The 14,849-nt window shown below is 36.5% G+C and overlaps 1 protein-coding gene across 4 annotated transcripts in view; it reads left to right on the top strand.

Moving 5' to 3' along the window:
* The window catches only part of LOC129574042 (protein bric-a-brac 1), a 49,481-nt gene extending 35,008 nt beyond the window's left edge, over positions 1-14,473 (top strand). For 2 of the 4 annotated variants that reach the window (XM_055455353.1, XM_055455355.1), the window contains exons 4-6: positions 3,346-3,406; positions 13,320-13,741; positions 13,880-14,473. In XM_055455353.1, the coding sequence (XP_055311328.1) occupies positions 3,346-3,406; positions 13,320-13,741; positions 13,880-14,074 (678 nt within the window). In that variant the 3' untranslated portion in view covers positions 14,075-14,473. Of the gene's footprint in view, positions 1-3,345; positions 3,416-13,319; positions 13,742-13,879 lie in introns of all 4 variants that reach the window. The other 2 variants (XM_055455351.1, XM_055455352.1) reach the window with 1 other exon arrangement.
* The last annotated feature ends 376 nt before the right edge of the window (positions 14,474-14,849 follow it).

The raw sequence follows: 14,849 nt of genomic DNA, 5'->3' as shown, positions 1-14,849 counted from the left end.
TTCTGGAAGTGAATCCTCAGGATGGACCAGGGCATTGTCAAACCCAGTCTGATCCATCCTGAAGATCCACCAAAACCCACTTCCAGAACCGGGAGCAGTTTTGAACGATCCTGAGGATCCACCAAAACCCACTACCGGAACATAATTTTCAAGGTGAATGTTGGAATATTTCAAAATTATACGGATATTGGTGAATCCCAGAGAATGTGAGAGAAAAGAGAGAAATATTGAAATTTTAGATGAATTTTAAGTTGCGTGAAACCCCTAGGTAAATTTATTGAAAAGGAACAGAAAATAAAATAGCTTAACGTTTTTCACTACGTTTCACATTAAGCAAAAGAGTTTACAAAAGGTTCCGATATGCTACAAATTATTTCCACATACGTTTTTTGCCGTATGTGTCATTGTCGTTAATGGTGGTTCAAAATGAGCGATAACTGTCATGCTAATTATGCTCAACGAAAGCAAGGCAATCGACATATTATTGAGATTATTGACTTTGCGATCGCGATAATTGCTCAGAAACTTATTATTTTATCGCTTATTATCTTATTTCAGGCCAATCGTGTGGTCCCACACACACAAAAAATAATAATAGAGATTGTTCGATCGGAATTTCTTTCTCTTTTGATTCAAAACCGAAGAAGACGACGAAAAAAAGAACAAATGCGATACATGAATTTCATACATGAAATGGGGAGGGACACTCATCTCGACAAATTGATAATGGTATTTCAATAATGGGTTCTAATATATCAGCTACAAGCTGTAAAACAAATGATTACATCAATTAAAATGTAAACCATTTTGTTGATAGAGAAAAGAACAATGTGCAAACGGCGAACAATGTCCGCATAATTTGTTATTGTTTAATGTTTATTTCGAATGATGACGAAAAATTAAAGTTATAAAAATTCAAAGGGAAAGAGCGTATTTGTGTGTGTGTGTGAGCGCTCGATTGTGTGTGAATGCAATGGCAAAGAAGAGAGTTACGCGCGAGTCTCGCGGATGAAGGAGAACATGTGTAGAAAAGTCTTGTTCGTGTTAGCATTCATTTATTCTATATGCATGTATCGAGCAATTAAATTATAGCAATTAAAAAACTAGAAAAGCCATAAAAACTTCAATAACTAAATGCAAATAATCACCTTGCACGGTGTGTAACGCGATGGCGAACAACCATCATCAGGCGCGCTAAGAACAATTTGCCAATCGTTTCTCGCCTCTCTTGCACTCTTGACGGTGTTTGCTTCGTTCATTTTCTACTCCAAGTGCCATTCTTCTGAGAAATCAATCGATGGTTCGCATATCGGAAATCATAAATGCAACGTTTTTTTTTTAGCTGCAGACGTAGGCACACATTCAATTAGTAATACGCTATTTCGACTTTTCTAAGCTAATAAAAGTTTTAGGCAACCGCTTTATTTTACATTCATGTAAATAATTACCGTTTTTTTCTGCCTGTCTTGTTACTGTTCAATTCCAATCGGAATTGGCGCAAAATACTGTTGCTGATACTTTGTTTTTATTCCGTGATTGTTTTCACTCGTTTTGTGTTGATTTGATCACGGCTTCCTCACCTCCGATTTATTTTTTTTTCAAATCGACGCGGAAAAAAAGCATTGAATTTGTGCAATTTACCATGAAGATAAAATGAGCCTCGAATTTAATAAAATGAAATACATTTTTCCCGTTTGCCGTTAAGTTTGTGAACAATGAACGTTATGCACTTTATACAATTTTGTTGATACATCATATTTATGCCATCGTAATTTCTCCGGCGCTTTTTGTTTACAATTTTCAACGCCGCATCAGGTCCATAATTTTTCATTTTCGCATTGGCAATTAATCGATTTGTTGTTACAAAGAGAAAAGCTAATTACAAAACCGTTTTTCCATAATTATACCAAATTGGACATTTATCACGCATACGTATAGTGAACATTATACGTAATATTGTATGCGTAGCGTATCCTTACGTATATTGTTGTCGGGTTCAATTGGCTAAGACTGTTTTTGTAGGATACACACCACTGCTTATCCCATCCGAGTCAACGGTAAGGAGAATTGTAAGACCAAATTTGTTTGAATTGACGCGAGTCCTTCGATAATTAATACGTAAACATATTGATTAAAATCTTCTTCTTCTTCGCTCTCTCTCTCTCTCTCTCTCTCTCTATCCTTCTGCCCCATCCCTTTTTTGATTCTCCATATTTTTTTTTGTTAGAACTTCGCAGAAAACACCTAATTACTCGGCAAACACACAAACTCATGAAAGAGAGTGAAAAAAAACGTGACTCAACTTGAACTGCATACAAAAATATTAAAAATCAAACTACTTTTTTTCCACTAATATTCATTTCACCAAACCGAAATGGCAGCATCAATCTACATGCATTGTCGACGCATTGCCCATGCATTGGATCGCACTTCATGCCAATTCAGTGCATTCCATCAATCATTTATGGCAAACTTTTCACTTTTTTTTCCAATTCAATTAAATAATTCAATGATTCACATAAATATATTCCGAATGCGCCAAATATTGAGCAAATCAAGTCAAACACCGAGTGCACCCATTGAACTATGAGTGCTAGTATGAGTGTGTTTTTTGTGTGTGGTATGTGTGTGCGGGGGCTTTTTGTGGCGGATAATTGGCATACTATACAAATACGTGATGCGTTTCCCAATTTATATTGTGTGCAATGTGTGCAGTTATTTTCCCAACCGGCGACAACTTTCCATTTTAAATATATTTATATATATAAAAAAGGCGAGTGATTGCAATAAAAACAACAAACCAGAGTGTTTAAATACATAACCAACAGCAATAGATCTTTGGTGATAGCAAACAAAAAAATGTGGATACAGTTGGCTAAGTGTGTTATCACTCTCACACTCGGTCTCTCTCTCTCTCTCTCTCTCTCCGGCTCCCATTGTTGAATTTGTGGTTTGATACTTTGGCTGTTGTTTTTTTGGTTTTCATTGTTTGAATAAATTTGCACCGTGTTGTGTGAGTGTGTTAGGCCAAATCAATCATCGAACGGGGATAATTGACAATAAGTCACCCGATTGATGTAGATTTGACATTTGAGAATTGCGTATATGCCACACAATTCGCAACCAATCTCCTTCAAACCGTTCACTCGTGACGTCTGGCCACACAAATGACAATTGAAATGTGTATGCGAATCGCACGCGCGCGCCCATTCGCGCGTGTATGTTCAAAATGAGACTTATTGAGATTAATGGATTCTAGGCTAATAAGAGAAATGTCATTGAGATCAATAATTAACTGTTCCGCTAATTTCATTCAATTTTTTTTTCTCTTCCTCTCTGTTTCAGGCGAAGCTGTTACAAAATTCACAGGCCTGGTTAAATGCAGCACCATCCAGTTCATTAAACAGTATGTCAGGTATACCTTATGTTTAAGTCATTCATTGTGATAATCTATCGAATTTTCACAAATTGAAAAGGGATTCTCTAGAATCGCATGAATCGATGAGAATTCTTTTTTTCAAAATTTCGAATGCATTTCGATGTTTGGTTTAAATGCAGATAAAGCATGAATCACCACGATGATTCATTCGTCGCAACTGTTTCGTTAATAAATAATTCGCGTTGTTTCCGTTTTGCAAAAAAAAAACTGAACGAAGAAAAGGAAAAAAACGGAGAAAATAAATTTGTACGAAACCAAACATAAACTCAAGTTAGAAATTGCATAAGCTCAATTAACAAACAACACAGTTTACTCTAAACAAATTCAAAATGTGTGCAATTTTATTTCGACTTAATCGATGCAAATGATTGAGTTGTATGATCGCCGATTGCATATGAGCCAAACAATCATCAATTCACTTAATTTGTGCACACACACCGAATCAGCAAATTATTGAGGCTGGCTAGTGCACGATGCTTCACAATAAAGAAATTGGATGCAGTGTAAAGAGGCGATGCAAATCGAGCCAATGAACAAGTAAGAGAGACACAGCCAAAGATGCAAGGATGTAAGCAACTGTGTTTATGTGCAAGAGAAGTGAAGAAAAGAAAAGAGAAACACCGTACGGCAACATCATTAAAACAAAAACCCGAAATGAAGGGAAAAAAAGAAACATTTTGCATATATGAAATATTCACATAAATAAATATATACAACACATTTTTTTTCTCTATCTGCATTAATTGCACGGCATTGCAGCGATCGATTATGAAGAGCATAACAAGCAAGCGAGCGAACGAGCGAACGAATGAACGAGAGATGCCAAATAAGAATATAAATATTTACGGCCAAACAAAAATAACAATTAAACGAGAAAAGAGAGCGAATGTGGCGGTGTAAGGGCAAGCGAGAGCGTCATATAATAATGAAAGAATGACGAAAAGCACTAATAAGATATTATTTCACAAATTATCTTGAGTCAGACGCGGTGTTGCTGCGGCCTAAGCACACGCGAATCCAACCAAAGGCATTCAAATGCGATTGCAGTCACAGAGAGAAAAGAGACGACGATGGAAAAAGAATAAGTCAGCGCACTGAACCAGTAGTGCTAAATGAACAAGCGTAAGCAGCATGCGCTTGAGTTCGATTGTCAATCGCAAAATCCCATGCAAAGAATGCAGTGAACGGCAACGCATCGCGTAGTCAAGGTATACGACGTTGCTAAACAAGAATGCGTATGCATTTGGGCAATCAACGCACGATTGTCACGACAAAATTTTGCATCGAGCAACCAAAAGAGAGTGAGAGGAAGAGGAAGAGCAATCGCTTCAGTTGATAGAGAAAGAAAAACTAAATAAATGAGAAGGCAAGCAGTGAGAAACAATGTTGCACGACGCAGTGCTCTCATCACATCCGCAATTAAAATAAAGAATTAATTTATGAATTTTATTTGCACATCTTACTGACGTTGCTTTCATATACAATTTCTTGAACTCATGACGGATGCATGCATCGCCTCTCTTTTCTCTGTCAATTGCAATTTTATTCATATTTTTCTGTTTGCTTTAATTCCACCTATAAATTCGAGGGTTTCTTTCCCCTTTCGTCTCCCATGCACAACTATTGAAGGAAAAAAAAAATTTAATATTAAATATAGAAATCATGTGGAATGCTGAATTTTTAACAGTTTTCTAAGTATACCCTACGCAAAACACTCATTAGTCTCCCATTGCATTTCCCAATTGATCTCTCGCTGTTGCTCTCGCTTTTACTTCGTCACTGTGTCTGTTTGTGTTGCTGCTGCTTGCAAAATCAAGTCAAATCATTCAATTACAACTATTATTGCTATTGCTCATTCGTCTTTAAATTGGTAAGCAAACGCGATCCTTTTGGCGCGCATAGTAAAATGAGTCGTAATGATAATATTCAGCGCCTGTAATTTTCTCTCGAATGTGTTTTACCGATTATCGCCGTCGTAGTCGCCGTCGTCGTCGTCGTCGTTACACTGGAATGAGTAATCGTTTGAAAATAGAAGAGCCCATTCCATGCTCAGTCGAGAAAACAAGTGAAACGCAATAAAATGGCAAAACACAAAGAATTGAAAACGATAAAATTAATTAAACACGGTCAACAATAAAAATAAATTGGAAATAGTATCGATTTCGTTGCGAAAATCAACACATGCACGCCGAATAATCGAGTGAGAGCTCTTTATCTAAGTCAAGCTGAGCTTGGTTTGCGCGCCTGTGTGTGAGAGAAAAACAGAGAGATTGGATGCTATGAGCGATAGAAAGAGAGCGCGATCGTTTGAAGTCGATTGAAAATGGGATTTAAATGCATTTAGCCGGTCGGTTGATTGGTTGGTTTAGTTACTTTGTTTGATTTCCATGCCAATGGACCGTGATTCTATTTTTTTTTATCTTCATCGGTTGGTGATGATGTGAGTGCGCACGCATGCCCGCGTCTCTCACTTCACAAGCTCATTCATTATTAAAAACGTTTTTCCGTTTCGCTTCGCATTGTTTAATTTGCAATTGAATGTGTTGTTGAATAATATTTCTTACAATGTGCCTTAATTCAAGTCGGATCGAAATTGGTGCGCGGCAAAAAATATAAAATTACATTCGATATGCGAAAATTCCAGCAATTCGATTCGCAATTCATCGAGATCACACACAACGAAATGTGCTCCGAATTTTTCTTCGGAGCAGAATGCTGCAGTCGCATCGTCATCACCACTTACTATCATGTATGGATGATCTCAACAAAACGTTCCATTTTGTAGTGCTCTCGCGCTTCGTTTTGTTTGCCCGTTTATTTGTTTGTTCGTTCGTTCCTTGGGCTACCATTACATTTAATATATTTAATTCACATTTATCATTGGCAATAGTTTCTATATATATACAATTAAATTTTCATGAAGAAATGATGATTGCAATCGGCAATCGAGTTAGCAATAGTTGGAGGCATCGTGTGAGCCAGAGACAAGCCGCTTGCCTTGTTGCCGTTAAAGATTCCATGTTGAAAATAAGTTGGTTTGTTGAAGAATCAAAAGTATCAGAAACAGCGATCTATAATCGAAAAATGAAAAATTGACGGTGCGACGGTGAGATGATGGCGCTGCAAATGCAAATGTAATTGGACTGTGTTGTTGTATTATTATTGTTCACTTTTTTGCTCGTTCGCCCATTCGACCAACCGGCTAAGTCATTACGCATAGAAACAACAACAGCAAAAGTCATTGATTATACCATTTAGAGTGCAAGGATTTCTCGGTTACTCTGCATTTCAAGCCAAAACAAAATGAATTGCCATTCATCCGAGCGTCATGAATCCAACTTCTCGACTCACACTAGACACTCAGTGAATGCGTGTATGTGTGCCTGTGAGAGAAGAAGAAAATGCGAGAACTAAAACGCTGTCGAAAATATTTATCGGTTTATTTGCGTTCGGGATTTTACTTGAAAAGTATACTATTGCGCTAAAATTATATTTCCCGTGAATTTAGTATGAGTAAAGCGGTATAAATTGCATGTTATTATTTTGTGAACACCAATCTGCCACTGTTGCCATGTTCAATTTCTTTAATTTCAACTGATCTCCCCCCCCCCCCTCTCTCTCTCTCTCTCTCTCTCCGGCAAAACAATTCGATTGTGCATATTCAATTCGACGCACACTTCTTTTGTACAATTTACGAAAAACGAAAAAAAAATAATAATAAAGAGAATGAATTGAATCGTATCAGTAGCGTTTTGAATCGTTTCTGATATATATTTTTTTCACTCTTCTTTCGATTCATTCCTCGAAATGAATATTGTATACTTATTTCGGCAGCTAAATTTGCTGTTTGGTATTTGATTACCGTAAATAAAGGCCGATTCGATTAATTCCGGGAACATACGCATTTAAATCCATGATTTTCTTTTATGTTTTTTTTTTTCAATTGTTTTCATTGTATCAATTGACTCTTTAATTTTCGTTGAATTGCATTCGAAAATTATCCATAATCTGTGTGTGCCACCAATTTTCTTTCTTGCTACACAATATGCATACACTTTCGCATTTGCCAATCAATCAACTTTTCATCGGAAGCCCAAGTTTTTGATTCGAGTAGAAAAAAAAGAAGATATTCGATTCGATTAAAACTAAGTTCATAAATCAGAATCGAGTGGCTCATGGGTAGTATATGCATTGATTGCAGATTTAGTTTTTTCCAAATGGAAAAAAGCGCCAAAGTAGCGCGACAGAAAAAAAAGGTGAACAACAATAACAACTTGTCCATCTGATAAAATTGCTCGACAAATAATCCATTGCAATTCGTCATCGGTGTTGGCATTTATATTATTCGTACGATGTGATGTGTGTGCACTCACACACACACACACACATGGTGAGCAAATTGTGCGCCCGCACACACTTACACACACTTGATGTAATTCATAACTCATTCGATGGAGGGAAAAAAAGATGCAGCAAATTATTGAATTAAATTTGTACACCGTGTGTATATTTAATAATATTTGACGACAGAGCGGCTTTTTGTGCCGTGTGCACAACGTGTACACAATCACGTAATGGGTCAAACAGGTAATAAATTTTTCAACAGCACGGTGAATAAGTTTTGCCGATGCGACAGCAACACATTTGCTGTAGTGTAAATTAAAGTAGTTGTGTTGATTTTTCTTCCACTTGATGCATCTGGATGTTCCGAACCGAACGGAATGCGACCGCGCCACGTTTCCGACAACGGCAAAAGAAGAGAAAGCAACTAATTCCTCCGTCATCGTTTTACGGCTACTGTTTTTCATCTTTCTTGTTCGTTTACGTTTGGTTCGAGGCTCAATTCATTCATTCAGTTGTTGGCCTCACTACCAGGCCATGCGTCGATGTTTTTCTGTATAATGTACGTATCAACTGTGTGGCTACACCAAATAAGTGTGAACTCGCACTTTTGCATTGTAATCGGGCTGTTTCTTCGTGCATTTTTATCGCCCAATGCATGTTTGACTCTCTTTTTCGCTCTCGTGATCGCTCACACTTATGCTTTTCACTCAGCAAATGACTAATTAGAGACGAAAATAGTGTAGTGACTGCTGAAGCTGATTGTTGGTATTAATTAAAATTAAAGCATATACATATACATATAATTTGTCGTCTTTATATTTCTTTCTTCTCGTTCGCTTGTCGTTTTATTCCTTGCTGCTTGCGCCATTTCAACGTTCAGAACACCAATTCTTTCGTCTGTCATTACCGGAATGGGAATGGGAATGACAACGAGCAAGTAGAAAAAGTCCTTGCCAAGCGCGTTCCCACTGAATTGATTCCGAATGCAATTGTGTCTCGGTGTTTGTATTTAACTCAATCTCTTTCTCTCGGTCTATGTCTCTCGGCGAGATGTGTCATGCGTGCACGTATCTCTCAGCATGAATTTAGACATTAGCCAAGTCTGGCGCTCTTTTTTTTTCTCTCTCGTCTTCTTTCTACTTACTGATGTTTCATGCATTCCGTTCATAATTCATTTTACAATTTTCAACGCTACACACACACACTCTCTCTCTATCACTCTCTTTCTCTCTACGTCTACTATTCGGCACTACAATCAAACTTATAATTTATAATTGAGAGATTAATGGACATTTATTTATGTTTAAAACTGTCGAAATATATTTCACTTCACGACGAAAGGTTGCAAATTACAACTGCTTATGATGAAGTTTTGATAATAATTTAGTGAAAACGTGTGTCGTTTGTGGTTGCCTCTACATCATATCGCTTTCAATGGAATCGAATAGGCTGAATAGGCAAATGCATTTATGCTTCACTATGCGATTTAATTCAATTTTATGGTGCTGCTCTTGCTGCTCACCTCAACTATTTATAAATGCTCTCTATCTCGCGCTCGCGTTTTTGTCGCAACGAAATACTTGTGTTTGATTATTTTATTCGAGCCGAGCTTGAAACGACATGCTGTCTGTCAGTCTACTTCTATGGAGCACTGACAAGAAATGATGCATTATTATTGTCCCTCATTCTATCTCTCTTTCTCTCACTCTCTCTTCCTCGCTCGATAGTGGCCCGTTTTCGTGCGTGTATTCACTGTTTCTCACCAAAAATAGACAAATTGATAAATTGTGAGTCTTCGTGTAATGAAATATTCTGATGCATTAAATCTATTCATCCGTTTAGTTGCGGTTTTATTCCAAAAACTTTATCGCTTACATTTTTTTTCTCTCCTCCTTTGCACTTCTGTCTGTTGACTTGAACATTTCGATGGCATTCTGTCATGGCCACCACCGACATATATATTATATTATTTTAGCTTAATTAATAATCATAAAAGCGTTTAAGCAGTAAAATGACAGAAGCGCAGCACGAGAGATCTTCTCGTGCAATGTGGAATACGTCTATTTGTCATATACATTGTTGTTGCTTGATCGATCTGAAATTGACTGCGCTGCTAGTGCGTGTTTCACATTATAGTCATATTTTGTGTATGATATTCAATTTGGTTTCTTTGTTTTCGTTGGATACTTGGCCACTGTAGCGAGGTCAATTTGAGGAGAAATTAAATTAAACTAAACCAATTTGGTAATGGTTTAATGGCATTAATGATGTGTCGAGGATGCAGTGAACACATAAAGCATTTCACACCATTCGCTTTGTATTATTGTCAAATGTTTGTGCGTGCATTTTCGAAAGACGAACAACAAAGGAATGGAATGCTTTCAATCCAAAGATAGTCATTTGTTTTAATTTCTTTTCGGTTGATTGACCGCCTCCTTCCCCTTGCATTTCACACGAAATTTTCAATTTGTGACTGACACGCTGTGAGAAATAGAAGTATTTCATTTTATTTGGAGCGCGGTTGTAATTATAATAATAATAATAATCGAATGAGTATTTAAAATTATCGACCGGCCATTATTGTAGTTAGTAATTAGTGTTGATAAATGCATTTGGGATAGAAAAAGTGTGCGCCCACACTTTGTGGCCGCACAACGTTTCCGACTAGCTAATATGCTTGACACACCGAGACAGACAAAAGAGAACAAATGGTCGGGTGGATTGTATTCAGCGTAGCATACGTGACGATAGTGTGTGGAATATTAGTTATTATTTATATTTTATTCATTTAAATTTCTCTCTCTCCATCATATTCCATTTTCCCGTTGCATTTTAGTCACTTTATTTTGCCATTGTTTTGGTATTTATTTAATCATTTTCTATTTTTATGTTTATTTTTGTGAATGCGAGAGAGAGAGAGACAGAGAGAGAGAGAGTGTGAGAGAGAGAGCGTTATAATTATAATTGCTCAGTGTTAGCGCATTTTCTTTCAAGTTTTCGTCAGTTAGGTTTTTATGACTTCGTTCTGTTGTAATTAATTATTTAAAATAAAATGAAATGAACATTTCATACCGGAGATAGGGAATGACGACGTCGTCGTCGACGACGACTACGACGACGAGAACAGCGAAAATTACCCACGATACATTTGACACATGCAATGGTGCATTAACGCCAAATCGAGCGACGGTCATTAAAGTCCATCGAAAAAGCACAAGCACAGCGGCAAACGTATGTGTGTCTATTTTTCGATCTATTCCATACACAACAATGATAATAATTGTTATTATTATTTCAATAAAGACAATAAAACGATGAAAATTAAATGGAGCTGACAACCATTTCAATTTGATCTAGTCAGAAATAGTAAATTAAATAAAACTTTTACTCGCTCAACTAAAATGAATGATGAATGAAGAAATTATGAAGAGAAAGCGAGAGAGCGGAAGGATGAGAGTTTGAAGTGGGGGGTGGGGGTGTGGAGAAGAACCAGAGGGCACATGTGAAAATTCGAACTGTCAATTGCATGGAATTTAATTGGTTTTGCCAGAAATCTGCAATCAAAATGCCAAACCGATACCGAAAAATTGGATTCAGAAAATATGTGCCTGATTTAGTATTTTCATGCTTCGAAGCGATTCAATGAAAGGCTGTCGAATGAATTAACAAAATCAGAAGGAAAAATAATAACGATCAAAGCTTTGAAGACACATGTAGTGGCATACCATTTATATAGCCTCACCTTTATGTGAGCTGTCAATATCACAATATCAAAGCAATAAGCGCAAACACTCCCAATTGAATATGCACGTTGTGCACACACTGCACTGCACTGTACATGCACTTTGAAACACAATGCAACGACCAAATGACCCAAAAAACAACTTTATCGTTTGACAATGTCTCGTAAAAAGTTAGCTTACATTAAATATTTAAAATTTAATAATATCGTATACGTGTCTTTGTCATTCGTTTGATTTGAGCGTTCGCTTGGTTGGTTTTCGATAAAAATTCATAAATAGTTTATTTTAATGATATTCATTAGTCACTAAACCATTGTTCTCTCACACTCACTCACAGCCACTCACTCACACTCGCTCTCTTCAAATTCATCGCTTTCCACACGAATACTCAACTATGCCCACGAGCTCGAAAAAAAGGCTGACGATTAAACCGAACCGAACGGATTTTTTTTTATTAAATTGTTATTAATATCGGTATAAAATTGACAATGAAAAAACAACGCACGAAGCAAACTGAGAATATGAAAAAAAACCACATCGTATTCATAATGCATATAGAATATTCAACTGTTCTCGATTTTCGTGTCGGTTTTTCATAATAAAGTTTATGGTCTCTGGTTTAATGCTTTTTCGTTAAGTTGAAATTTTCTGTGTTACATAAGTATGTACTGTGTATGTGTATATGCACGTGTTTCTTTTTTTTCTAATTCCAAATATATTTTATAAAGTTTAACCGTTCGATATACATAAATATGTATGTATGTCTCTCTTTCGCTCCATAGGGGTATTGCAACTACCATAAAATATATGTATTTCATCAAGTTTATCAAGCTCTTTCCAAGTTTATTCATAGTGTTGAACTTTTGTTCAAGCTCTACCATCGAAATGTACAGTAAAATAATTTACGGGCACGACGTAAGATGGCGTTTTTTCTGGTCAAAAAAGTTGCAATATCCCTTTGTTTCGCTCGCTCTTTCTCTCTCTCTCTCACTCTCTCTTTCAAAAATTCCTCGTTTATTCATCCATAATTGATGTTTAGTCGATTAAATTTTTAATAAGGAGGCCAGTTTTTCCGTTCATGCTTGCTGTCGTGTTTCGCAACATTTTCACAAACTCTCTTCGAACACATAAACGGAATAACATTACCTCATGCCTTTAGTGCAAAAGCATTTATTGCTCTCCCTAACGCAAACGCCATCTATTCGGTGCGAACATGAAAACAAACAAAGTGACTCCAGCTGCCAACCGATGTATGAATCGGTGGAAATGAAGGCAGTGTATAAAAAATATGTCGAACAAAACGAACCACAGCGTTTCCTCTATATAGAGATGCTGTTGTATTATAACTCTGTATGGATCAATTTGTTTGTTTTCATGTTCAAACTGAACAGATGGTGCTCGCGTCAGGTAGGGCAATAAATGCTTTTGCACTAACCGTATGCATTACCTACGCTTCAACATGTACAACAACACGTAATTTTTCCCCATCTTCTGATATGTATATATGTATGTACTTATAAATTGATTACATCGAGGTGAATGACGGGGGAGGGGGGAGAAATAACAAACTTTTGACTCATATCGTTACTGCCCACATCACAGTCAAAATGAAATTAAATAATCAACTGAATTTTGTCTAAATAACAACTTTTGTTAAACTGTGTGTAGACTAATTACGTTTTTATTAGTTTTATAGAATCATTTTTTTTTGTTCGAAGAAAAACAATTTCGTTTGATGTTCTGATTGGACTTGATTTCAATTGTTATCACTTTTTTTCTGTTCTTCTTTGCAGAGAGTTATCAGTATCAGTTGCAGTCGATGTGGCAAAAATGCTGGAGTACGAATCAAAATCTCATCCATCATTTGCGTTTTCGTGAGCGTGGCCCGTTGAAATCATGGCGTCCAGAGACAATGGCTGAAGCTATAATGAGCGTTCTTAAGGATGGTTTGTCATTGTCACAAGCGGCACGAAAGTATGACATTCCGTATCCGACATTTGTGCTGTATGCGAATCGTGTGCACAACATGCTCGGTCCATCAATAGACGGTGGCTCTGATCTACGGCCCAAAGGACGCGGAAGGCCACAACGAATACTGTTGGGTGTTTGGCCCGAAGATCACATCAAAGGTGTGGTCAAAACAGTTGTGTTTCGCGACGATAAGGAGATTCGCGAAGAAACCACCATTCCGTTACCAGAATTTGATGCTAACACGGTAAGTACATGTACAACCGCATACTCACGTCAACATTTTGATCTTTGAAACCATTTTTTTTTATTGTTTTAAAATTGCAATTTCGGGATCAACTTGGGTCTAAAATCAATTTCTATTCTTTTTCTTTCCATTTGATAGCCGATTTTCCCATTTCCAAATGCACAGCTCGATTTTTCGGCCGGCACCTCCAGTAATGGCGGACTCGGTCTTCAACTAAACGAACTCGAATCAGACGCATTATCACCCATCAATATTAGTAGAAACAATTTGAATTGGACATCATTAGTGAACGCAAGTGGCAGTCGATCGACATCATCACGATGCAGTAGTTAATCCAAAATGCTGCATATTCCACCCACATTTGAAGCTTAACGGTATTTTTACGATCGTTTGAATTGTGCACACACAATTGTGCCAAACCTCCCCCTTCCTCCTCTGAAAACATTAAATGAAAGTGGACAAGCCAATGTGTGTTGTAACCACGTTAAATGCGATTTTTATTTTTCTTTATTTCAAATTTGGACACTTGATTTTCAATTTACAATTCCTGAATTTGGTTGCGTAAGTTTTCTGTTTTAAATAAATTCTTAAGTTTACTCTTCGTTTGTTGAGAGTTGTTTATTCAGAGAAATGAAGAAAAACACAAAAAAAAACAAATCTAACTGTTTAGAACAATTTTAGGCAAAAAAAAATGAATATTTAAATAAAGTGAAGAAATTTTTTTAAATGAAATTAAGAGTTTAGCATAAAAGGAAGAGTAAAGAAAATTTTATGAAAAAAAAAAAAATAAATTATGAAAGAGAAAAAAAATTTATAAGAAAAAAATGAGAAAAAACACAAACATTTTTAAGCACATGTCTCTCAGGTAGCTTATTGTTGTATTTTATTGAAATATTCATTTGCGTTTAAATCATTTTCTTTTTGTTTGAAATTCTTCTGATTAAGACCAAGCGTAGTTTTTAACTAGTGTTGGCCGTCGAACACTTTCGAACACTTGTTCGACCGTTCGACAACATTAAAAAAAATTGTTTTGTTCGTTCGTTCGTTCGAAAGTTTTGTAAAAACTTATTTTGTTCGTTCGTTCGTTCGAAAAGTTGAAAATTATTTT

Source organism: Sitodiplosis mosellana, unplaced genomic scaffold (assembly GCF_009176505.1).
Source record: "Sitodiplosis mosellana isolate CC-2019 unplaced genomic scaffold, AAFC_SMos_1.0 Smas_scaffold_6150, whole genome shotgun sequence".
Taxonomy (NCBI): domain Eukaryota; kingdom Metazoa; phylum Arthropoda; class Insecta; order Diptera; family Cecidomyiidae; genus Sitodiplosis; species Sitodiplosis mosellana.
Note: the sequence above shows the minus strand (reverse complement) of the source record. Positions and strands in the feature narration are given on the sequence as shown.